General features: G+C 44.9%; 1 protein-coding gene across 1 annotated transcript in view; it reads right to left on the bottom strand.

The window, feature by feature from the left end:
* LOC144667851 (uncharacterized) overlaps positions 1-24,803 on the bottom strand; it is a 51,535-nt gene that overhangs the window by 14,944 nt on the left and 11,788 nt on the right. The window contains exon 2 of the mRNA XM_078529376.1: positions 5,248-5,382. Within this exon, the coding sequence (XP_078385502.1) occupies positions 5,248-5,382 (135 nt within the window). The remainder of the gene's footprint in view (positions 1-5,247; positions 5,383-24,803) is intronic.

Below are 24,803 nucleotides of genomic sequence, written 5' to 3' on the forward strand. Positions count from 1 at the left end.
TATTAGTTGGTGATTTTTGAAACCCTTGAGGATGGCAGTGCTGGGAATGGAAATGTTTTCCCAATTCTCCAATGGTCAGGTGCAAAGTAAAGGCCTGGTGTTGTCAGCCTAGATTTTGTGCTCATGTCTCTGGAGTGACACTTTGAATCCACAACCTTCTCATTCAGAATCACAGAATCACACAGTGCAGAAGAGGCCCTTCGGCCCATCGAGTCTGCACCGACACATGAGAAACACCTGACCTACCTACCTAATCCCATTTACCAGCACTTGGCCCATAGCCTTGAATGTTATGACGTGCCAAGTGCTCATCCAGGTATTTTTTAAAGGATGTGAGGCAACCCGCCTCCACCACCCTCCCAGGCAGTGCATTCCAGACCGTCACCACCCTCTGGGTAAAAAACTTTTTCCACACATCCCCCCTAAACCTCCTGCCCCTCACCTTGAACTTATGCCCCCTTGTGACTGATCCTTCAAACAAGGGAAATAGCTGCTCCCTATCCACCCTGTCTATGCCCCTCATAATCTTGTACACCTCGATCAGGTCGCCCCTCAGTCTTCTCTGCTCCAACGAAAACAACCCAAGTCTATCCAACCTCTCTTCATAACTTAAATGTTTCAACCCTGGTGAATCTCCTCTGCACCCCCTCCAGTGCAATCACATCCTTCCTATAATGCGACGACCAGAACTGTACACAGTACTCCAGCTGTGGCCTCACCAAGGTTCTATACAACTCCAACATGACCTCCCTATTTTTGTGATCTATGCCTCGATTGATAAAGGCAAGTGTACCATATGCCTTTTTCACCACCCCACTAACATGCCCCTCCGCCTTCAGAGATCTATGGACACACATGCCAAAGTCCCTTTGTTCCTCAGAGCTTCCTAGTTCCATGTCATTCATTGAATACTTCCTTGTCAAATTACTCCTTCCAAAGTGTATCACCTCACACTTTTCATGTTAAATTCCATCTGCCACTTATCTGCCCATTTGACCATCCCATCTATATCTTCCTGTAGCCCAAGACACTCAACCTCACTATTAACCACCCGGCCAATCTTTGTGTCATCCGCAAACTTACTAATCCTACCCCCCCACATAGTCATCTATGTCGTTTATATAACTGACAAATAATAGGGGACCGAGCACAGATCCCTGTGGTACGCCACTGGACACGGGCTTCCGGTCACTAAAGCATCCTTCTGTCATCACCCTCTGTCTCCTACAACTAAGCCAATTTTGAATCCACCTTATTAAATTACCCTGTATCCCATGTGCCTTTGCCTTCTTTATAAGTCTCCCATGTGGGACCTTGTCAAAGGCTTTGCTGAAATCCATATAAACTACATCAACTACACTACCCTCATCTACACACTTGGTCACCTCCTCAAAAAATTCAATCAAATTTGTTAGGCATGACCTCCCTCTGACAAAGCCATGCTGACTATCCTTGATCAAACCTTGCCTCTCCAAGTGGAGATAGATACTCTCCTTCAGAAATTCCTCTAATAGTTTCCCTACCACTGACTGAGACTCACTGGCCTGTAGTTCCCTGGCTTATCTCTACAACCCTTCTTAAATAGTGGAACCACATTAGCTGTTCTCCAGTCCTCTGGCACCTCCCCCGTGGCCAGAGAGGAATTAAAAATTTGGGACAGAGCCCCTGCGATCTCCTCCCTTGCCTCCCTCAGCAGTCTGGGACACAAATCATCCAGACCTGGAGATTTGTCCACTTTTAAGCCTGCCAACACCTCCAATACCTTGTCACTCCCTATATCAATTTGCTTAAGAACCTTGCAGTCTCTCTCCCCGAGTTCGATACCTTCATCCTCATTCTCTTGGGTGAAGACGGACGTGAAGTATTCATCCAACACTCTAGCAATGTCCTCTGGCTCCACCCATAGATTGTCCCCTTGGTCCCTTATGGGCCCTACTCTTTCCCTGGTTATCCTCTTCCCATTGATATATTTATAGAATATCTTGGGATTTTCCTTACTTTTACCAGCCAGAGCTTTCTCATATCCCTCTTTGCTCTCTAATTGCTTTTTTAAGCTCCACCCTGCACTATCTGTATTCCACTAATGCCTCTGCTGATTTGCTTCCCTTGTACCTTCTAAAAGCCTCTCTTTTCCTTCTCATCGTAATCTGAATATCTCTGGTCATCCATGGTTCTCTGGGCTTGTTACTCCTTCCTATCACCCTAGAGGGAACATGTTGAGCCTGCACCCTCCCCATTTCCTTTTTGAACACCCCCCACTGTTCCTTTGTAGATTTCCCCACAAGTAACTGTTCCCAGTCTACCTTGGCCAGATCCTGCCCTATTTTACTAAAATCCACTCTCCCCCAATCCAAAACATTTTTTTGCAACTTGTCGATTTCTTTGTCCGTAACAAACTTAAACTGTACCATGTTGTGGTTGCTATCACTAAAATGCTCGCCTACCACCACCTCAGCCACCTGTCCGGCTTCATTCCCCAGAATTAGGTCCAGCAATGCACCGTCCCTTGTTGGACCCTCTACATATTGACCTAAAATGTTATCCTGTACACATTTCAAGAAATCCACTCCATCCAAGCCCTTAACATTATGTCTATCCCAGCGGCAAGAATACTACCCACTGAGCTGCAACTGACACAAAAATATAGCTGGCCAACATTGAAGAGGAAGAATTGTCATTCAGTCGCAGGCCTCTGCCAAGTTAGGTGGATTCAGCCAGATTGGCTGGTCAGATGATCTTCATCTTCAGATGTCTGGATTAGTTCCTGATCGCTGTCCCTGCCTGAAATGCATAAGCGTGGTGAGGCTCTTCTGAAAACCAATAGCTGTTGATGCTGTCACTCAGGGCTTGCATATAAATAATGACCATATATGAGACAAATTAAACAAATACACAACGGGGTAGATTTTCACCTTCACCACCAGCATGATAAGACAGGTGCAGGAGCAGGCTATACAGCTCCTCTATTTTTTATTCATTCATGGGATGTGGGTGTCACTGGCTAGGCCAGCATTTATTACCCATCCCTATTTGCCCTTGAGCTGCCTTCTTGAACCGCTGCAGTCCATGTGGTGTAGGTACACTCACAGTGCTGTTTGGGATGGAGTTCCAGGATTTTGACCCATCGACAGTGAAGGAACGGTGATATATTTCCAAGTCAGAGTGGTGAGTGGCTTGGAGAGGAACTTCCAGATGGTGGTGTTCCCATGTGTCTGCTGCCCTTGTCCTTCTAGATGGTAGTGGTCGTGGGTTCTGAAGGTGCTGCCTAAGCAGCCTTGGTGAGTTTCTGCAGTGCATCTTGTAGATGGTACACACTGCTACTACTGTGCGTTGCTGGTGGAGGGGCTGAATGTTTGTGGATGGGGTGCCAATCAAGTGGGCTGCTTTGTTCTGGATGGTGTCAAGCTTCTTGATGTTGTTGGAGCTGCACTCATCTAAGCAAGTGGAGGGTATTCAATTACACTCCTGACTTATGTTTTGTAGATGGTGGACAGGCTTTGGGGAGTCAGGAGGTGAGTAACTCACCACAGGATTCCTAGCCTCTGACCTGCTCTTGTAGCCACGGTGTTTATATGGCTAGTCCAGTTCAGTTTCTGGTCCAGGGTGACCCCCCCAGGATGTTGCTTCCCCATTCAATAATGTCAATGCTGAATTTTCATATCAGCTCCACTCTCCTGCCCTCTCTCCATATTCCATGATTCTCATATTGTCGAAAAATCTATTGATGTCAGTCCTGAGTATACTTATCAACTGAGCATCCACAGTTCTAATAGATTCACAACCCTCGGAGTGAAGAAATTCTCCTCATCTCTTCATCCTGGGACTATGGCCCTGAGTTATTAACTGTCCAACCAGGGGAAACAGCCTATCAGCATCCACTCTGTCAAGCACTTCAAAAATTTTAGATGTCTCAATAAGACCGCCTCCTGGTCTTCTAAGGTGCAGAGAATTTAGACCCGTTCCACTCAATCTCATAGGATAGCCCTCTCACTGAGAGAAATCAATCTGGACAGCAGTCCGAGCAGGTCAGCCACTCTTTGCAAAACCCACTTGATGCTCATTCCCTTGAATTCACCAAGGTGTTCTATAAAGGACAGGTGAGTCGCTCTGACAGATTACTGCCCGAGCAGGAGGACATAAATCTACCCCAATGCCCGCAGGATAAAACAGCTGGGAAACAAACCAAACAGGAATTCTGAAAGGAAACAGAACTTTCCAAAATGCTTTATAAGCAGAGTGCTGCATTCAAAAAAATTTGCAGCATATAGTGAACGTTAAGACATTGAGGGGGTACTGTATGTATTGATGATAGGGCTGTGAAGTCTTCACTAACAGACTGTCAGTCCCCCACTGGTCTTGGGCTCGAAATGCAAAAATAAATATGATTATTCGGGGGCTGGCACCTGAGATGGAAAAGCAAAATAAACCTCGTGAATGAAACTTAATTTGTTCACTTCCCTGTAGTGCAGAGAATGGAACCTGCCACCAGCACTTGGTCTGGCTACATGTGACTCCCGTCCCTACAACGATAACTTACGTTTATGTAGTACCTTTAACACAGTAAAACATCCCAAGGCAATGTGGTCAACTCTGAACGGTCCCTGAAGAGGCCCAGTAAACAATTTCTCAAAGGCCTACTGCCATAGAATTGCCCACATCCGGAAAACAAATATAAAAAAAAGTGTGTTGTGGTTCGAATTAAATAAAACCAGCAATGTCATAGGCCCTGATCAAAAGGTTTTTATTTCCTGGGGGCGACAAAAGATAAACTGTAATTTTGTCAGAAAAAGTGTTTTGTCTTTTCAGTGCACGAGCAGAAATTATTTGAAGCAAGTGTTGAGGGCTGACTGTGAGCAAGTTTGTGAATTAACACCAGGCTAATATTGAGGTTAATTTTCATTCTTGTCAAAGCGAAGGAGGTTAATAGTAGCGAAAGTTACATTTTCAATCTTTTTCTATTTAAAAGGCCAATTTTGAGCGCCTTGTGCTGATGCTGGGACCACACCTAACTGGGCAAATACCTGGACGCTTAATGGATGGAAAATTGTGCGTGGAATACCTGGGGATTCCTGAAATGCACGGCCAACGAGTAAGGCTGTATGAACCTGGAAAATTGCCAGTTGGTTTGAGCACATGAGACATAACGTGGGACGCGTGCAGAGAGTAATGTTTGATCCATTCTGAAAACAAAAAGGACCAACACTCCAAGTAACAAAACAGTATTAAGTCGTGACAGTGAATAAATACCTGCTTTTTGCTGAGCCCACAGGCACACCAAGCATAGAGTTTGGCTGCTTGAAGCTCTGCTTCGAAGGGATGTTTGGCTGCGATGACTGCTCTCTTTGGTGAAGCAGCAGACGTGCAGTACCAGTGACTCCTTATCTGCGGATGGAAGGGAAAAAAACATGAAACAGAAATGCTGGTTGGTGGTTTTGGTGCCGAAGGGATTCCAATTACCGTCGCTCGGTACAGTTAGCAACTGGCAGCCAGCGGAGCCGCAGTGTAGGGCTTTTCCTTGCTGCATTAATTGTCAGCAGAGACAGGTTTCAATGAGCAGTCAGGACTCCCCTCTATGTTTTTATTGAAGTATTTATTGGTATTTTTATACTGTTGAAACATACGAAAAAACTTTTCAGAGCCACAGCTTTCAAAGTAAGCCAGCTTTTTTTTTTACAAAACAGTTGCTTTCTTTTAAAGTTTACTCATAAAGACAGGCCTCAGTTAAGCTGTGTCGCATTGTGTTGAGCAGAACCCCAAGCTTTCACAGCAGATTCCAAAAAAGCACAGGTTCTGCCAATGTCCTTTGCTCCAGTTTTATAGGATCCAGATACGAGCGTCCGTGGAGAGGCGATTAAAATGGGGTAAAAGCAAAATACTGCAGATGCTGGAAATCTACAACAAAACCAGAAATACCTGGAAAAACTCAGCAGGTCTGACAGCATCTGCGGAGAGGAATACAGTTGACGTTTCGAGTCCGTATGACCCATCGTCAGAACTAAGGAAATATAGAAATGTGGTGAAATAAAATGGGGGATGCTCAAGAAACCAGACTGGAGGAGCCCCAAAAAGGTGAAGGTTTGTGGGGCTGGTGGAAGTTACAGAGATCGGCAGCAAGTCACCAAGACTCCATCAACGGCACCTTCCAAACCCACAACCTTTATCACCGAGAAGGGCAAGGGCAGCAGATACATGGAAACACTATCACCTGCAAGTTCCCCTCCAAGTCACATACCATCCTGACTTGGAAATATATCGCCGTTCCTTCACTGTCGCTGGGTCAAAATCCTGGAACTCCCATCCTAACAGCACTGTGGGTGTACCTACACCACATGGACTGCAGCTGTTCAAGAAGGCAGCTCACCACCACCTTCTCAAGGGCATCTAGGGATGGGTAATAAATGCTGGTCTAGCCAGCGACGCTCACATCATGTGAATGAATAATAAAAAGGAACGAGGCTATGGAGAGCTTTGAAAACAAGAATGAGAATTTTAAATAAAAACAGAAAATGCTGGAAAAGCTCAGCAGGAGAGAGAAACAGAGTTAATTTTTTGAGTCTGTATGACTCTTCTTCAGAGAATTTTAAATTTGAGGCGTGGCTGGACCGGAAACAGAAGAAAACAATATTCAGCTAAAGATTTTCTTCCCAATCAGCATCCAAAGACACCCAGAGGAAAATAGGCATTCACAGAAGTTGGGAAAAGACTGCAACAGCCCCAGTCCCACAGCACCCTGAGAAAGACCGCTGAGGCTCACACATCATCACCACACTCTGATGAAGCATTAAGTGGCTGGCAATACCTATGGAATCATATCTCAGCCACAATCAACATCTTTGACAGGGGGCATGGGCTGAGGCGTGACACTATTTTAAAAATGAAATAGTTACTTAAACACTGTTTTGTCCATCTGATTGGGAGGGGTGAAGCGCTAACGAGAAAGGGTTTGCGTACCATGATGGGAGACCATTCAACATTTCAGTAAAGGTTATATCGGTGGCTGGAGGAAAAGGTAAGACATATGGGAACAGGATAGGCTCATGTTATTAGGACTAATAATGGTGTGCAGGATAAATGCCAACAATGGGTGGGTTAGGCAGAATGTTATAAAGAAAGACTTGCATTTATGGAGCACCTTTCAATACCTCAGGATGTCTCAAAGCTCTTCACAGTCTATGAAGTACTTTTTAAGTGTAGTCAGTGTTCTAATGTAAGAAACATTGGAAGAATGTTTATGTAATTCTGTGTGAGAGATCTACACATTCGGTAAGTAAATCCAATAACACCAGGACCTAAGATAATTTGTCATTTCAACAGAAATGTGGAAGCAGATTGAATAGTTGCATTCAAAAGGGAATTGGATATTGGGTTGGAAATGAAAAAAAAATGCGGCGTTATGGGGAAAGAGCAAGGGAGTGGGGACTAATTAGAGGGCTGTCATGGAAAGGACGGGCCAAATGGCTTCCTTTTGTGCTGTATGATCCTGGGATTGAATATTACGGAGAACAAAGGGTTGATAAAGTTCATTTTTTGTTTCGACGGACGGGTGAGACAACCTCTTGAAACCTGTACCAAGTCTGTCTCTCTTCACTGCCAAGTGTTTGGGAATTACACCCTGAGCTATGTCACAGCCAGATATATTAGACTACCCAGTAAAAGAAATGACTGAGTCGAGAGGGGGGTTCTGTTTATCGTATTAATTTGAAAGGAAATTACATTTTTTTCCCTGGTTTTCCTGTTTGGGGGGGGGGGGGGTGGTGGGATGAGATTTCCTGGCAGATAGTCGAGGCTCCAAATACATATAGAATAAAGGAGGATAAATGCTCTCAATGTGGGGAAGCTCCCATTCAGCGGTAGCTGGGTTCAATTCGGCATTTTCCCTCCAAGAACTGACCCAATAAAGATTTTGTTTTTTCCCCCCAGCCGATTCTGAAACGGTTTACCCGATGATCAAAACCCCTTAACTCGTCCAAAATTAATTTACTGAATGCAACTCAACGCAAACTGAATGTGGCGACGGAGCAACTCGGTGTATTTCACAGATTGAAGTTTGTAATGAATAATAATAAAAAAAACGGGGGGATTCCTTTCAAAGGTGAATAGATTTTTTTTGTTGGATGAATCTTAGTCGATAGAATCTACCATCCCGTGAAAACCATAAATATTGAAAGCGCAAATTGGCCCAGCCTCCTGGTTTGAACGGGGCTGTGGTTAAAATAAATAAATACATTGCAAATGTCTATTTCAGGGGGATCCCTTCAAATGACAAAAGGAGGGAGGGGAATGAGGATTTTACGAACTGGGAAGAGTTTTGAGGGAGTTTACATTCTGGGACCTCTTAGACCCAATCTTCCTGAGAACATCCCAAAAGCCCTTTCTCAATGTGTGTGTGTATCGGTGAGGCTAAAAGAGAGAGAGAGAGAGGGAGAGAGAGAGAGGGATTCAGACAGCAATGTTTATATTTATTGTCCCAAGTAGACCCGGGGTCTGGTTTCCATTATCTCGTCTGCATTTCCAACGCTGCGAGTGAGTTCATTCCGCCTCCGCCTCGGGTTTCAGGAGGGGAGAGAGAACAGGAACAGTTCAGGTGCGAGTTTCCCTTTTAGGGATTGTGGCGATAGGTCTGGTGCGAGTGTCCGGCGGAACGAGAGATCTCTCTCTCTCTCTCTCTCCCTGTGCTGTTTATGGACCCGTTCAGTTGTCATTATCCAGGTTTGCTTAGAACGTGGGTTGGTGGAGACGTGTGGATGTAGACAGAGCAGGTGTGTTCCCTGGAGGGGGAGGGTCTCAGGCTCCTGCTTTAACTCAAAAACAGAATTACCTGGAAAAACTCAGCAGGTCTGGCAGCATTGGTGGAGAAGAAAAGAGTCGACGTTTCGGGTCCACACGACCCTTCAACAGAACTGAAGTATAGTTAGAAGAGGGGTGAATAAGCTTATATTTCACTCCTCTCCTAACTATAATTCAGTTCTGTTGAAGGGTCGTGTGGACCCGAAACGTCGACTCTTTTCTTCTCCACCAATGCTGCCAGACCTGCTGAGTTTTTCCAGGTAATTCTGTTTTTGTTTTGGATTTCCAGCATCCGCAGTAGTTTTTTGTTTTTTATCCTGTTTTAACTCACCTGCTAACACTCCAGGTGCCAAATGGTGTGGTATCTGAGGGAGGGGAATGATTACCTGAGTTTAGTGATCTGTTGTCATCGTGACTAAACCACAGCTCAGTCTAGAGGCGGATGATAATGACCTGAAACTGTGTTAAATCACAAGAAAGAAACCCCATCACAAAGTAGGAAAGGGGCCAGGTATTACTGAATGCGGGAGATAGTGAGGTCAGACAGCCTGGGTGGAGGGAGAGAGAGAGTGAAACTGGACATTAACGTTCCACATTGCTGACTTTTCACCGAAACTGGAAGAGAGCTTCCAGCAGTTTCTGTTTTTATTTCTGATTTTCACCATCTGGTGTTTGTGTTCTAACTAGAAAAACGCTGGCTACATGTTGGGGAAAACAATTCTGATTTATAAAGAGAAAAAAAAAATCAGCCTCGCCCTCCAAGGCAGAATTATTTCCGGTTCTTAATTGGGCGAAGTAGCCAGGAATGGGAAAGCTATGAAAGTGGTGAGCCTCCTTAGACAGCACCTTCCAAACCCACCAACTCTACCACCTAGAAGGACAAGGGCAGGAGATACATGGGAACACCACCACCTGCAAGTTCCCCTCCAAGTCACTCACCATCCTGACTTGGGAATATATCACTGTTCCTTCACTGTCGCTGGGTCAAAACCCTGGAACTCCCTCCCTAACAGCACGGTGGGTGTACCTACACTACACGGACTGCAGCGGTTCAGTAAAGCAGCTCACCACCACCAACCTCAAGGGCAACTAGGGATGGGCAATAAATGCTGGCCCAGCCAGCGAAGTCCACATCCCGTGGACGAATTAAAAAATAGATTAAATTATATTTGTGCAATTTCAAATTAAGCAACAGGAATCAACACTTCATTTGGCGCAGGACACAGATTTATGGTAATTGGCAAAAGACCGAACCAGGAGGAATAGTTCTGGGCAGATCTGGAATGCGCTGCCTGAAAGGCTGGTGGAAGCAGGTTCAATTGGCACAGAATCACAGAATTGTTACAGCTCAGAAGGAGGCCATTCAGCCCATTGTGTCTGCACCAGCTCTTTGAATGAGCATTTCACCTGGTGCCATTCTTCTGCCTTCCTCCCCGTAACTCCGCACATTTGTTTCTTTTCAAATAATCATCCAATTCCCATTTGAATGCTTTGATTGGACCTGCCTCCACAGCACACTCTCGGACAGTGCATTCCAGATCCTAACTGCCTATTGTGTGGGAAAAAAAAATTCACCTTTCAAAAGGGTATTGGATAAATAATTGAAGGGGAGAAAATTGCAGGGGAACAGAAGAGACAGGGTCGGGGAAGTAGGGGTTTACTGGATAATTTAATGGAACTAATTGGATAGCTCTTTCAAAGAGCTGGCAGATGCGTGATGGACTGAATGGCATCCTTCTATGCTGTAAGATTCTAGGTGCTGCTCACAAGTTATCTTTTAATTGTACCATTTCTTATAGGATGGATGCATTGTATATTATGTGCCTCTTTACCCTGGTATGGCTTTGATTTTCCAAACTTTCTTCTGACCTTGCAAAAGTCTGGTGTGTTTGCAGGTTTGGGTTCTAGAGACTCTGACATTGCACCAAAAAGAACTAATCAATCAGTTATCAATACATATATCGTAGATCACTTTCAATTATCAACCGTTATTTTTGAGGAGCAAAGCTCCCAAAACTTGTCATTTTTATTTTTGAAAGCAAACAATGATTTTATATACAACTGCAAGCGAATAAGCAACACTGGGAAAATCTTGGGACTGAGTTGTCTGTAATGATGATGAGGGAGTGCAGATCAATAGTGGTTCCCTAGAATAAAAGCAAAGTACTGTGGATGCTGGAAACCTGAAATAAATGCTGGAAAAACTCAGCAGGTCTGTCAGCATCTGTGGAGAGAGAAACAGAGTTAATGTTTCGAGTCCAATTCGAGTTCATTGGAACAACAAAGCTCTGAAGAAGGGTCATATTGGACTTGAAATGTTAACTCTGTTTCTTTGTCCACAGATGCTGCCAGACCTGCTGAGTTTTTCCAGCATTTTCTGTTTTTCATACTGTACCCTATTGTTCCTGGAGGCAGTAAGGATGCGATCCAGCATCTTTGTGACAAGATTTGTTACTTTAGAAGTGATGAATGTAGGGTTCACTGGAAACAAATCTTATCGAGAAGATTTAGGGAGCAAGGATGAACTATAGCCAGGGAAACGTATCCTGAGTTTAACAACAACTGGGAAAACATTGCCTAATCCCATTTTATAACCAAAACAGCTGAATCTCAATATCCCGTTTGGATCGTAGTATTTCCCCACCCCCTCAGTTAATCTGCACTGTTTTACATTAAAGTGGAAAGTACTGTATTTTAATTAAGGGATTATTTGATTTTTTTGTTCTGTCAAAAAACAATAAAGAAAATGATATAGCCGCAGGGAAATGTCTGGGCAAACCTTGCACGTTGCTCAAGATTTGTGATCTCTCTATTTAAAAGAGAAAACAGCAATTGTGGAAGGGATGTTACAACCAAAAAATGCCTTCTGGATACATGGAGTGTATTGTAGAGGTGGAAAAACATTGCAAATATTCCCCCCCCACCCCCCGCTAAAAGGAAGGATTGTGAAGCCCCAGAATCAATTTCTGAACGGGTGCAGCTTTAGTCAATCGCTGATATTAAATACAACAGTTACACGTCAGTTTCATAAAATATGCACATGGCAAACAGTCCAACTGCTAAATTCTTATGGGGGGGTGGGGCTGTGGTGGTGGGGGCGGCAAGCAAAGAATGAGTGATCATAAATAAAGATTACATAGAATTTATGGCACAGAACAAGTCATTTTGCCAAATCGGGTTAAGTGGCCATTTCTGCTCCACATGAGCCTCCTCCCAACCCACTTCTTACATTATCAACATATCCTTCTATTCCTTTCCTTCATGTGCTAATCTAGCTTTTCTTTAAATGTATCTATGCTATTCACCTCAGCTATCCCATGTGGTAGCGAGCTCCACATTCTCATCACTCAGGATGTACTAATAGCAGTACAAAACCAGTTAGCTCAGCGATTCACTAAGGGCAGTTGTATGACCCCTTGTAATGATAAGTGTATAACACAGATGAATGTCAAGTGACATGCGGTGAGGAGTTAGGTAATGGAGCCACACCAGTTGTCATTGACCAATACATTTCCGTGTACCATGCAAGTCATTAAGTATGGAAACATAGATCTGATGACAGACAAAACAGAAATCTGATAGTCCAAGGGTTCCCTGTGATCACCTCTGAAAATTTCTACTTGCCGGGAAGCCATGAGAGTAAACCCCTCGGGATATTAGAATAAACTTGAGAAGAAGTGAAGACAGCAAACTCAGGTTGACAAGATGTGATGAGTGGTGTGCCACATGGATCAGTGCTGTGGCATCAGCTATTTGCAGTTTATATCAATGACTTGGATTGAGGGACTAAATTTATGGTTGCTAAATTTGCTGATGACACAAAGGTGGGTTGGAAAGTAAGTTGTGAAGAGGATGTAAGGAGTCTGCAAAGAGACATGGATGGGTTAAGTGAGTGGGAAAAAATTTAGCAGATGGAGTATAATGTGGGAAACTGTGAACCTGTCCACTTTGGCAGGAAGAATAGAAAAGCAGCATATTATTTAAATGGTGAGAGATTAAAGAACTCTGAGGTACAGAGGGATCTGATGTCCTGGTACATGAATCACAAAAAGTTAGTGTGCAGGTAAAACAAGTGATTAGGAAGGCAAAAGGAATATTGTCATTTATTGCAAAGTGAATTGAATATAAAAGCAAAAGTGTCTTGCTACATTTGTACAGGGTGTTGGTGAGACCACATAGAACCATAGAACCATAGAACACTACAGCACAGAAAACAGGCCATTCGGCCCTTCTAGTCTGTGCCGAAATATTATTCCGCTAGTCCCATTGACCTGCACCTCGTCCATAACCCTCCAGACCTCTCCCATCCATGTATCTATCTAATTTATTCTTAAAACTTAAGAGTGAGCCCACATTTACCACATCAGACGGTAGCTCGTTCCACACTCTCACCACTCTCTGAGTGAAGAAGTTCCCCCTAATATTCCCCCTAAACCTTTCCCCTTTCACCCTAAAGTCATGTCCTCTCGTGTTTATTTCTCCTGATCTAAGTGGAAAGAGCCTACTCGCATTTACTCTGTCTATACCCCTCACAATTTTGTAAACTTCTATCAAATCTCCCCTCATTCTTCTACACTCCAAGGAATAAAGTCCTAACCTGTTTAATCTTTCCCTGTAACTCAACTCCTTAAGATCCGGCAACATCCTAGTAAATCTTCTCTGCACTCTCTCAATCTTACTGATATCCTTCCTGTAGTTAGGCGACCAGAACTGCACACAATACTCCAAAGTTGGCCTCACCAATGTCTTACACAACCTCACCATAACATCCCAACTCCTATACTCAATACTTTGATTTATGAAGGCCAGTATGCCATCTAGAGTACTGTGTACAGTTTTGGTCTCCTTATTTAAGAAAGGATATAAATGCTTTAGAAGCAGTTCAGGGAAGGTTCACTCGACTGATACCTGGGATGGGGAACGGTTATCTTATAAGACAAGCTTGGGCAGGCTAGACCTGTACCCATTGGAGTTTAGAAGACTGAGAGGTGATCTTATTGAAACATATAAGATCCTGAGGGGACCTGACAAGGTGGATGCTGAAAGGATGTTTCCCCTTGTGGGAGAGACTAGAGCTAGGGGGACACAGATTAAAAATAAGGGGTCTCCCATTTAAGACAGGGATGAGAAGAGAATTTTTCTCTGAGGGTCGTGAATCTTTGGAACTCTCTTTCCCAGAGAGCAGTGGAGGTCAATGAATATTTTTAAGGCAGAGGTAGATAGATTCTTGACTAACAAGGGAGTCAAAGGTTATCGGGGATAGACAGAATGTGGAGTTAAGGCCACAATCAGATTAGCTATGATCTTATTGAATGGCAGAGCAGGCTCGAAGGGCCAAATGGTCTACTCCTGTTCCTAAATCATATGTTTGTATATTCGAGCATGAGCTTCCTAGGCACCTTTTAATTGTTTAATAGGAGAAAAATGTCCTTTTTAAATGTGCTATCAAACTCACAAACAATAAATGATCAGGCCATTGCCATGTAATGATAATATGATGATGGCTGTTCCTGTTTGGCACCACGTTCATGTTGCAGTGTTGTATTACTGTTAGTAGAATGGTAGCCAGCAAGAAAGAGCGACTCCGTCAAACATCAGATGAGAGGCACCCTCTACATGGTCATACACCTACACCCAGCCGCCTAAAGTCAAGGAAGAGCTTCATGAACAGTGTTGTTCCATTACAATCAACCCCATCTGAAGCCCGCATCGCCTTGTGGAAAGACCGGCTCGCCAGTCTCGAACAACTCCCAGCGATGGAAATTCTACCGGATGAAAGCCTTCCCCCAGGAGCTAATTGCAACTGGGCAATCTGGAAGTGCCTTAACAGACTTAGGACTGGTGTAGGTCGTTCAAAGGTGTCAGTAAGCAAATGGGGATATACAACCTGCCCGAAAACTTGTGAATGTGAAACTGAGCCACGGACTAAGCAACATCTCCTGCAATGTCTATCGCTAGAGGAACCCTGCACTGTTGCAGATCTTGCCGAATTCAACAACAAGGTGCAAAAATGTGTCCAGTTCTGGCTGGGCCATGTATAGACTGTCCGTGAACACGATAAGAAGAAGTATTGCATGTAAAATAAAGGTTCTCTCATGCACACACATGGTGTGTGACTTATTTCACTGAGACAACTGATTTAGAAGAATCACCAAGAATGACTGTAGAAATTAAAACTATAGTCAAAACCTTTTCATACTGTAACTTGCCAAACTCACTAACCTGCAAACAAAAATACTCAACAAGTGAATGACACAGGACATTAAAATTCCTAACCATGTTTGCATCAGCAACAGAAATATTTGATGAAAAAGATTTGTCTTTATTGGCCACAGTGTGTGTTTGTGGAATGTTTTCTGGGGTTAAAGGTGCTATATAAATGTAAGTTGTTTCCATATGTAAAGTTCAAAAGGATAATCTCAATGTGCATAAATCTTAAACTGCAAATAGTAACCAATATTGAGTGTTATGTTTCAATGAGGTGTCAACACGAAGGATAACCCTTCCCAAATCTATTCGTCTACAAAATTCAAAACAGGACAAACTAGTGAATAAGGATATCGAAGTTTGGATAGTGTTTGATTTTGGCCAATGGTACTGTCAGGGTTTAGGGATGCGTATGTTCCAATGTAAGTTGTCTGAACACCTCTGCTTACGAAGATACACTTTTCCCACATGACAAGCATCACAGCGCTGCTCTGAACACATGTTGAAAAATTCTGAAAAAAGCCTGTTTCTGAACATTTGGCATTCCAACATTTATTAAAAAATAAATCAGACTTTCTGCTTGCAAAATACGAAGCCAGTAAAATCGCCACAAGTTTTAGAAGAGGTATGAAGTGCGACTGGATTTGTATTTTTACAACGTGCCCAATTCTGTAATTAAAGCAATGAGTTTCAAATGGTTTATGACTACACAACAGAAGTAAAACTTAATTAAACATTAATACTATACCCTACTGCAATCTCGTTCTTATTAACAGAAAATTCTAAGTTCTGTGTTATTGGAAGCATGCTAGGACTGCCTATTCCAATGCTCTATCACGGCTGCTATCAGTACCCAGATTTTTAAAAAATTATAATTGCGACAGATAGCAAATGTAATATCTCACAGATGGGGTACATTAACTGATGCAGTAAGGAGAGAACAGATGGCTGGGAGCGAGTTTCACGTCTAACACACCAGAGGGCTTTGGATGACCTCCATAAGCTGCAAGAGTAAAGATCAAGCAGTTTATAAACTTCAGCCAAACTACTAGAGTTATAATCCGGAGCACACCCTTCACCAAAAAAAAAAGCTTCTGCACTTTCACGATCAAGCTTCTGTCTATTGCTGCTGCCAAATCTCCCTCATTACCAGTGACCACGGTCATTACGGCTATTACATGGAGCTGTGCCGTTTGCTAAGGTGCTTTTTCTTCCTTTAACTCAGCTGGCATGAAAGAGTGTTGAATTTTCTGGAAAATGTTGTTTGGTGGAGATAGAATAGTACTAATGTAGAGAACAGGTGTGATCGCAAGATACACAGCCATCCTCAGAAGCTAGAAGTTGTGTCACTGTTTCCTAATGACTCTCTTAAATCTTGAAATTTATATCCATACATATGACCCAGATTTCGCTAACAAAATTACAATTATTAATGTGCAAATGGTACTGCAACTTCAGGCAAGGGCAGATGCATGGTTAAATGCAGATATCCAAAAGTGGCTGTCCAAAACTCCCCATTCCGTCGTTAGCTTCACGTAAGTGGCATCTCATTGTCTGTCTTAGGAACATAGGACTTAGGAGCAGCAGTAGGCCACTCAGCCCTTTGGACCTGCTCCGGCACTCATTAAGATCATGGCTGATCTGGTTGTGGTCTCAGCTCCACTGTCCTGTCTACAACCAACCCACCCCCACCACCCCACTCACGCCATATCCCTTGACTCCCTTGTTTATCAAAAATCTAACTCAGCCTTGAATAAATTCAATGACCCAGGCTCCACTGCTTTCTGGGGAAGAGAATTCCACATGCTAATGACCCGCTGAGGGAAAAAAAATTCCCTCATCTCCGTCTTAAAAGGGAGGCCTCTTATTCTTAAACTCACTATTGAAAATCGTAGAGTCGCTGTAATTGCACAGTCGATATGAACGAAACTTGCCACAGAAAGTTAAATCAAGAAATTTCAATTCCAAACACCCTTTTAACAATATGATGTGTTATTGCTTCCAATCAGTCTTTCAGTATTGAAAATTATAAGTGTGGACTCACATTCTTTCAGATTTTAATTGTTAGAAATTTTTTAAATGTGATATAGATCGCTTTCCACGTTTTACTTTGTGCGTCATTCTCTCTTCTTACCCAATCTTTCTTTCCCTCTCTCCATTTCTTTTCTACCTGATTTGACATTGAATTAACCAACTCTAGTTAGGCCTGGAACAAAAACAAAAATACCTGGGAAAAACTCAGCAGGTCTGACAGCATCTGCGGAGAGGGACACAGTTAACGTTTCAAGTCCGAATGACCCTTCATTAGAACTAAGGAAAAATAGAAAAGAGGTGAAATATAAGCTGGTTTAAAGGTGGGGGGTGGGACAGGTAGAGCTGGATAGAGGGCCAGTGATAGGTGGAGATTGCCAAGAGATGTCATAGACAAAGGGTTGTTGACGCTGGTGATATTAGCTAAGAAATGTGCTAATGGGGAGATGAAGGGTAGAAAGCAGGACGAGCAAGGGACAGATAGCCCTAGTGGGGGTGGGGTGGGGGGGGGAAGGGATCAAAATAGGCTAAAAAGGTAGAGATAAAACAATGGATGGAAATACATTTAAAAATAATGGAAATAGGTGGGAAAAGAAAAATCTATATAAATTATTGGAAAAAGGGGGATCGGAAAGAGGGTGGGGATGGAGGAGAGAGTTCATGATCTAAAGTTGTTGCCTGGGTTTAGCTGGGTGGGGGAGGGTGGAGGGGAGGCATATTATTCACACCCACTGGAAAAGTCGGTCAAAAAGCCGACCGTCTTTAATAGAGGTCACCCAGCAATGGTAATGCACGGTTGGCAGCCTTAACCAGCAGGGAGTGGAAAGAAGCCCCACCATCAAGAGCTAATGGCCAATCTGATTGGCTGGCAGGTCTTGCAGCCCCAGCTGCAAGAGTTCAGTAGCGGGTGCTGCAGTAGCTCCATGAAGAAGACAACATGGACACTGGACTCTAGTCTGGGATTTTTGGATGCGGAGAGATTGGGCACGCTAGGGAGCGGGGAAGGTTTGGGTTTTTGAGGCTGATGGGGACACAATGGGCGGAGTGCCATGTTGTGGGGGGGGGGGGGGGGTGTGCCATCTTGAGGGGGACCTGATGTGTGCAGGGCTCCCCCCCAAAGGAGATACCTCTCTTCCTTCCCTCTCTTTCATCAGAGTTGGTGAAAACGTAGCCTGTCCACACTCATCCGCCTTCCAAAACCAATCTTATTATGGTAGTGGAGGCAGAATTATGCCCCTGACTGCCTCAGTTAATAGGACTAAGGGCGAGAGGGGCCATACCCACCCCTCTGGTTTTCGGGGATGGGCGGGAAGGCAGTGGGCTAGCTATTTTACGTGCTTCCCCATGCCAAAAACACACTTGGCGGAAAATCCAGTCGAAAGTTACACTTCATTCTCAGTCCCCATGCTGTTAATTTCATAATCCTTCAATCTGATTGGTTACGGGGATACGGGGGATATACTGTTGCTTGTCCTGGTCACTCAGGCCCCAGATGCTCTGCATCCTTTGCTGTGACACTATCAACTTGCATTTTCCACAACTTGATCTTAAAAAAAATCTTAAAACCTAAATGTGAAAGGGCAGGTCTAACTAATGGCAGATGCCATCAGATGCTCTGCTACAGTAAATTATAGCCCTCTGTGGTATTGAGAGGTCAGCTTTATTCTGTTTTTATTTCTTTTTCTCCCAATAATGGCTGCTATTCTGATGGCCAACACTAAAGGATAAATGACTGCGAGTAGACTTTTAATAGACGTGGAAATATTACCTGGTGTGTAAGTTACTCTATAAGGAAGGCCATAATACACTTAACTTGATTGAAACCTACTGGTGAATCGTGTGCGCTGTGATAATCTATTAACAAAACAGTACACTCAGTTCTTGCAATAAAATTATTAACTTTTGATCCTAGAAATAACTGCTACTGGTATTAGCAAATATTTAATCATTTTGATGATATTCTTCTCTCAGCTGTTTTAACACAGGAGTTATTGTTAAATGGGTAATTCTAAAGGGCCGGGGGGAGGTGCAGGAGGAGAGGCTGTGTCTGTTGTTACGATCCTAGACCAGACCCCCAAGTTATTGGTAAGATCTGGTTAGGGACCAATAACATTTTGTTTAAAGTAGACAAAGTTTGAGATTCAAGCTGCTTGCTCAGTGAATAAAGCCACAAGATTCTACTAGTTTTCAACAAACAAAAGTAAACTTTACTATACAGGATCAGAAAGATAATTTGTTTATATCTATAGATAAATATCTACCTTACACTGTAACATTTAGGACAAATATGAGATACATATGAATTAACAGTCAAACACACCACCCTGCACAATAGATGCCAAATGCGACCAACCAAATTCCACGGGTTTCTCAACAACCCATCTAAACATCAATAACACTGTGGGCGGGATTTTCCGGTCCCGCCAAAAGTCAACGGGCTTTTGGCTGGCCTGCTGCACCCCTCGCGGTGGGTCCCACCTCAACGGGGCCGGAAAATCCTGGCCTGCGAGTCAACAATCTCACTGAAACTCCATATCTCTCAGGCGGGACTCCAGTCTTCACCTTCGAAGGTCTCGCCTTGGAATTCTCTCCAAAAGTCGCTCCAACTTGGATGGCTTCAACAACAGCGCCCCCCCCACCTCCCCAAAGGGTTTCAATCTTGTCTCCTGGGATTCCATTCCCCTAGATTCCCAAGTCTGCAATTAAGCATCAGCTCACAAGCACAACTTCAGATATTCAGCCACGTCAAGCAGAACACTACCACTCCAAATGGGTATCTTTGCCCCAGCGGCCTGCAGCACACAGTCGCCAACCTTTGGCTGCCTTTGCCACTTAAAGTCTGCTCCCAACAGCCCTTTTCCAGTTTGGAGCCTGTTTCACTGCTCTGCTCTTTTTTGTTAACTTAAGTGGGGCCTGTTTCTGTCTCCTACTTCTGTCCCTACCTGTGTCTCCCTTTTGAGACCTCCCTCTCCGGGACACTAGTCTTTCATGATATTTCACTCCCAGTCACCTGACCAGGGTTTTCGCACCGTTTTCTTTTTCCTCTTTCTCTCTCTTTTTATGTACAGGCGCGCTGAGGCTGTCCTGGGCCCAAAGAACTTAAGGATGCAGAACTGCTCACGTGCAACCCGCTCCCGGTCTGCTTCGCGCAGTATGTCTGAGGTTTGTCGGCACTTGGAGTTCCCGACCTTTGAGCTCAACAAGATGTGTTGTTTTCATACAAATGTGCATAAATCATTGAAGGTAGCAGGGCAGGTTGAGAGCGCGGTTAATAAAGCATACAGTATCCTAGGCTTTATTAATAGGGGCATAGAGTACAAGATCAACAAGGTTGTGCCAAATTACTATAAGACACTGGTTCAGCCTCAGATGGAGTATTGCGTCGTTCTGGGCACCGCACTTAAGGATGTGAAGGCACTGGAGAGAGTGCAGAAAAGATTCATGAGAACGGTTCCAAGGGTGAGGAACTTCAGTTATGAAGATAGATTGGAGAAGTTAGGACTGTTTTCATTAGAGAAAAGAAGGCTGAGAGAAGATATTCAAAATCATTGAGCTCTTCCAACTTGTGAAAGGATTGAGAATAAGAGGGCACAGATTTAAAATAAATGACAGAAGAAGTAAAAGCGCGATGAGAAAAATCTTTATCACGCAGCGACTGGTTAAGGTCTGAGCGCACTGCCTGAGAGTGTGGTGGAGACAGGTTCAATCGAAGCATTCAAAAGGGAATGAGACTGAAAAGGAAGAATGTGCAGGGTTACCAGGAGAAGTCAGGTGAATGGCACTAAGGGAATTACTCATTTGGAGAGCTGGTGTGGACACAATAGCCCAAATGGCCTCCTTTTGCACTGCAAGAATTCTGTGAACTGAAATTTCATACACTTTGAGTTTAGACTTAGATAACTTCCTATTTCTAGAGATGCATGAGGCAGTCAAAGCACATGATTTATTTCCATAGCTTGTTTTTCCTGGAACAGGTCGCTAGCCTGAAACCTGAGGCTATAGCTTCAGGTACACCACTCTGCATCAAGTGTGGCTGATTAGGAATCTCTCCCACTCTTATGGCCTGTTAGAAGGATTTGCAGGTTGATAATCAACCAGTTTGCCATGCTATGGAGCAAGACTTGAACCTGGATCTTTTGGCTCTAAGGCAGGGCTGCTACCCATTGTGTCACAAGGGCTCCTATGTAATAGCTTAGCTTAAAATTAAATAGAAAATGGCTTTGGAGACGGTAGAGGAGATTTATTGGAATGATACTAGGGATGAAAGACTTCAATTTTGTGGTTAACTAGAGAAGCGAGAATCATTCTCCCTGCAGTGGAGAAGGTTAAGCGGACTGGTAATTAAGTTGAAGTATGGCACTGTTTACTGTAAATGCTAGTCCGCTTGTTCACTTAACAAGTGTTATATAAACCAATTTGTTGATTTACATTTGGCCTCATCTTACTGAAGTGATGAATAGTGCTTCATTTGCAGGGTTGGAGAAATGTACAAAACTCAATAAGAAAGAACTTGGGTTTTATATAACTCCTTTTACAATTTACAAGGAGTTATACAGGGATATATAGTTATATAGAGCATCTCAAAATGCTTCACAGCTAATAAGCACTTTTTGAAGTGTAATCATCAATGTAATTTAGGGTCTTGACAGGGTAGATGTTGAGAGGATGTTTCCCCTTGTGAGGGAATCTAGAACATGGGGGCATTTTTTCAGAAGAAGGGGTCACCCATTTATGATGGAGATGAGGAGGAATTTCTTCATTCAGAGGGTTGTGAATCTCTGGAACCCTCTACCTGCGCTGTGGAGGCTGAGACATTGACCCCTCTGTAGTTTAAGAATCTGTTTGTCTCAGCCTTGAGTATATTCGAAGGTTATGGGGGGCAGGCAGGACAGTGGAGCTGAGACCAAGATCAGATCAGCCATGATCTTATTGAATGGTGGAGCAGTCTCGATGGGCCGAATGACCTACTCCTGCTCCTAATTCTCATGTTCTTAAGGAACAAGGCAGCAGACAGGATTTCCCGGCCCTGTTGGAGTTGGGTGTCATGACGGGCAATGGCCGGGGGGACACCCAATATGGCAAAATGGCCAAAAATTGGTTTTACGCCACCATGAAGCCGGTTTGCGATCGTCCACTCCACCTGTGAATGGTGGGCCGCATCTCGCACTGCTGCACATCGCGGACTTCATTTTAACACGTTTGCATCTATTTATAAGCCCTGCTTGCCAGAATCAGCCCCCCACATCAAAATGACCACCCTCGCCGGTGTGACTTCAGAACAGCGCACTTCACCACTGCCTTTAAAAAGTGCGCACCTGGCGGCGACCTGAACTTGGAGGGGAACTCGGAGGTGAGTGCGCACAACCTTGCGCAGCACTCGCGAGCATCGCCCGTAGGGCATCGAGGGAGAGGCGCCGCGCATTCGCCGGGAGGCACAGGCAGGTTGCTTTTTCCCGGCTGGCTTTCAGTGCGGTGCCAGGGCAAGGGATCTAGTGCGGGTCAGGCAGGGGGTGAGGGGGCGGGGGAGTGTGCAGGGGGCTGCGCACTCCACAAACTGCCGCTGCAAAGGGGGGAGGACCCTGGATGAGGAGGAGATGGAGGAGCTGCACGTACGCTGAAGAGATCGGAGGGGCCAGCCCTACCTCAAAGGGGCTGAGAGCACACAGAGAATGACCAAACTCTGTCACACCTGCCCACAACATTCTGGCAGCAATGACCAACACCATCGAGGTGCAGGCATCAGTAACGTGTTCATTCAGTGAGTGTGACGTTGGACCGTTACTTTGGTCTGAAGGTTACACACTGCGCAGGGAAGAACCCCTGGACTGAGACACCTGCCTTTGTCTTGTGCAGGAACCAAGGTTTCATATCTGAGTGACACAAACACTGCTCATCATAACAAGGAGCCATAGGCAAGGAGACACTCTTGGGAGTTTATTTACTATAATGAACATTAAGTACAAGTGATTAACACCCGTGCTCAGGCTGTGCAACTACATCTTTTTAACCTTCCTAACCCTGCCACTACCCGCTACGTCTTGATGCTCCCCTGACATCCACAGCAGAAGTGGAGGCAGCCTGCTGACTGCTACACCCTCTACATGATGACTTTGGCGAGCATCCTCTGGAAGGCCGAGACCTGGAGGGCCCCGGCCTGCTTTCGGGGTTCTGCTCTGTAACAGTGACACCATCCTCAGCCTGTGGAGCTGGAGCTGTTGGGATCACAGAAAGAGGGGATTTGGATGGGCTGCAAACTCCTGGAGTCACCTGAGTGGATGACCCTGGGGTGTGCACCTGCTGATCTTCCTCCCTCTGGGTGCCCGAGGGCCCCTGGCTGACTCCTTGAGGAGAAGGAGAAGGAGAAGCCGAAGTGAGATCGAGCTGTCCGGCATCCCTCTTGCATTGACACAGTTGGAGGCCAACTATGGCGTTAGCGATGGAGTTGAGCCCGTGCAGCAGTGCAGGACCGATGTCCTGGACCAAGGTCTCCATGGTAGCCACCATCCTACCAGTGTCGACCTCAGTGCATTGGCAAGCCGGCCAATCATCACAGACTGAAGGTGGACAAACTCCTCCATTGTGCCTTGCAATCTGAGGAGTGTAGTAGACATCCCTTCCTGGTGTTTCCGAGCTTGTCTTTGTAGCAACTGAAGTATGGCCGAGTCCAGAGGCTCATCATCTGACTCAGACTCAGCAGATATCTGGCCCCCAGCAGGCCTCCGAGTGCTGGAAACCTGGGAAGTCCCTGTCGCTGCCTGCTGTGGATCAGACAGTGCGATGTGCTCACTGAGGCTACTCTAAAGCTAGGTCCCACCGAGGTGTTTGTCTCTGCGCTGGTGGAGGGTGTGGGTGAGTGCTGTGATGGGTCTTCAATTAGGGTGCCATCAGATTCTTCTTCTGAGGTGTCTTCGGGGCTTGAATTGAGGACCTGGGATGTGGACCCCTCGGCTGCTTCCCAGATGCGCCTGAGAAAACAAGAAGAGATAACTAGTGTATGGCAGGGGACTGCAGAACAGGGGAACTGACTCATACCATGGTCGTCTGATGGACGTTGCACTGCTGAATCCTCACTTGGTTGAGCACTGCCAGGTTGGTGAGCTCCACCGTCAACACAGGAATGGTTCGGATCGTCACTGGCCAGCTGGATAACACTGTTTCCCAAGTTGGTGAGGACCTTGATTTCAGACATTCCTCCACCAGTCTGCGATCTCTCCCATTTGTTGTGTGCCAGCTGGTCCTGCATGAATACAGATGGTGAGTGTGTAAGCAGGACGCCTGCCAGGCCAGATGAGAAGGATGCCTGCATGTGCGGGTGGTGAGTGGTGCCATGGACAAATGAGGACACAATCCGAGGACAGATGAAGGTGTGTGTGTGAGAGATTGATGAGAAGAGTGACTTACCCTGGCGGAACAGACGAGATCATTCATCCTCTTTCAGTGCTGGGTGGCTGTCCTCTTTTGCAGGGCATTGGCACTGACCACCACTGCCACTGACCCCCATGCTGGATTGGTGACCTTGCTTGGTGTTCTTCGCCCAGAGTGGGGAAAGGGGACTTTACAGTGGGTCTCCACTGCATCCAGCAGGTGCCCGAGAGAGGCATCATTAAATTTGGGTGCAGCATCTTTCCTCCTTTTGGCAGCCATGATCTTGCAGCAGCTTCCATTGCATAGAGAGCGCTAGCTCTGTGCAGAGCCACTCTTTACATATGGCGTCCTTATTACTGAAGGCCTGAGGTGACAGCAGGACGAGCGAATCAGAGGCCACCCTGCCAGTGATC

The sequence above is a fragment of the Cetorhinus maximus genome, chromosome 25 (assembly GCF_964194155.1).
Source record: "Cetorhinus maximus chromosome 25, sCetMax3.hap1.1, whole genome shotgun sequence".
Taxonomy (NCBI): domain Eukaryota; kingdom Metazoa; phylum Chordata; class Chondrichthyes; order Lamniformes; family Cetorhinidae; genus Cetorhinus; species Cetorhinus maximus.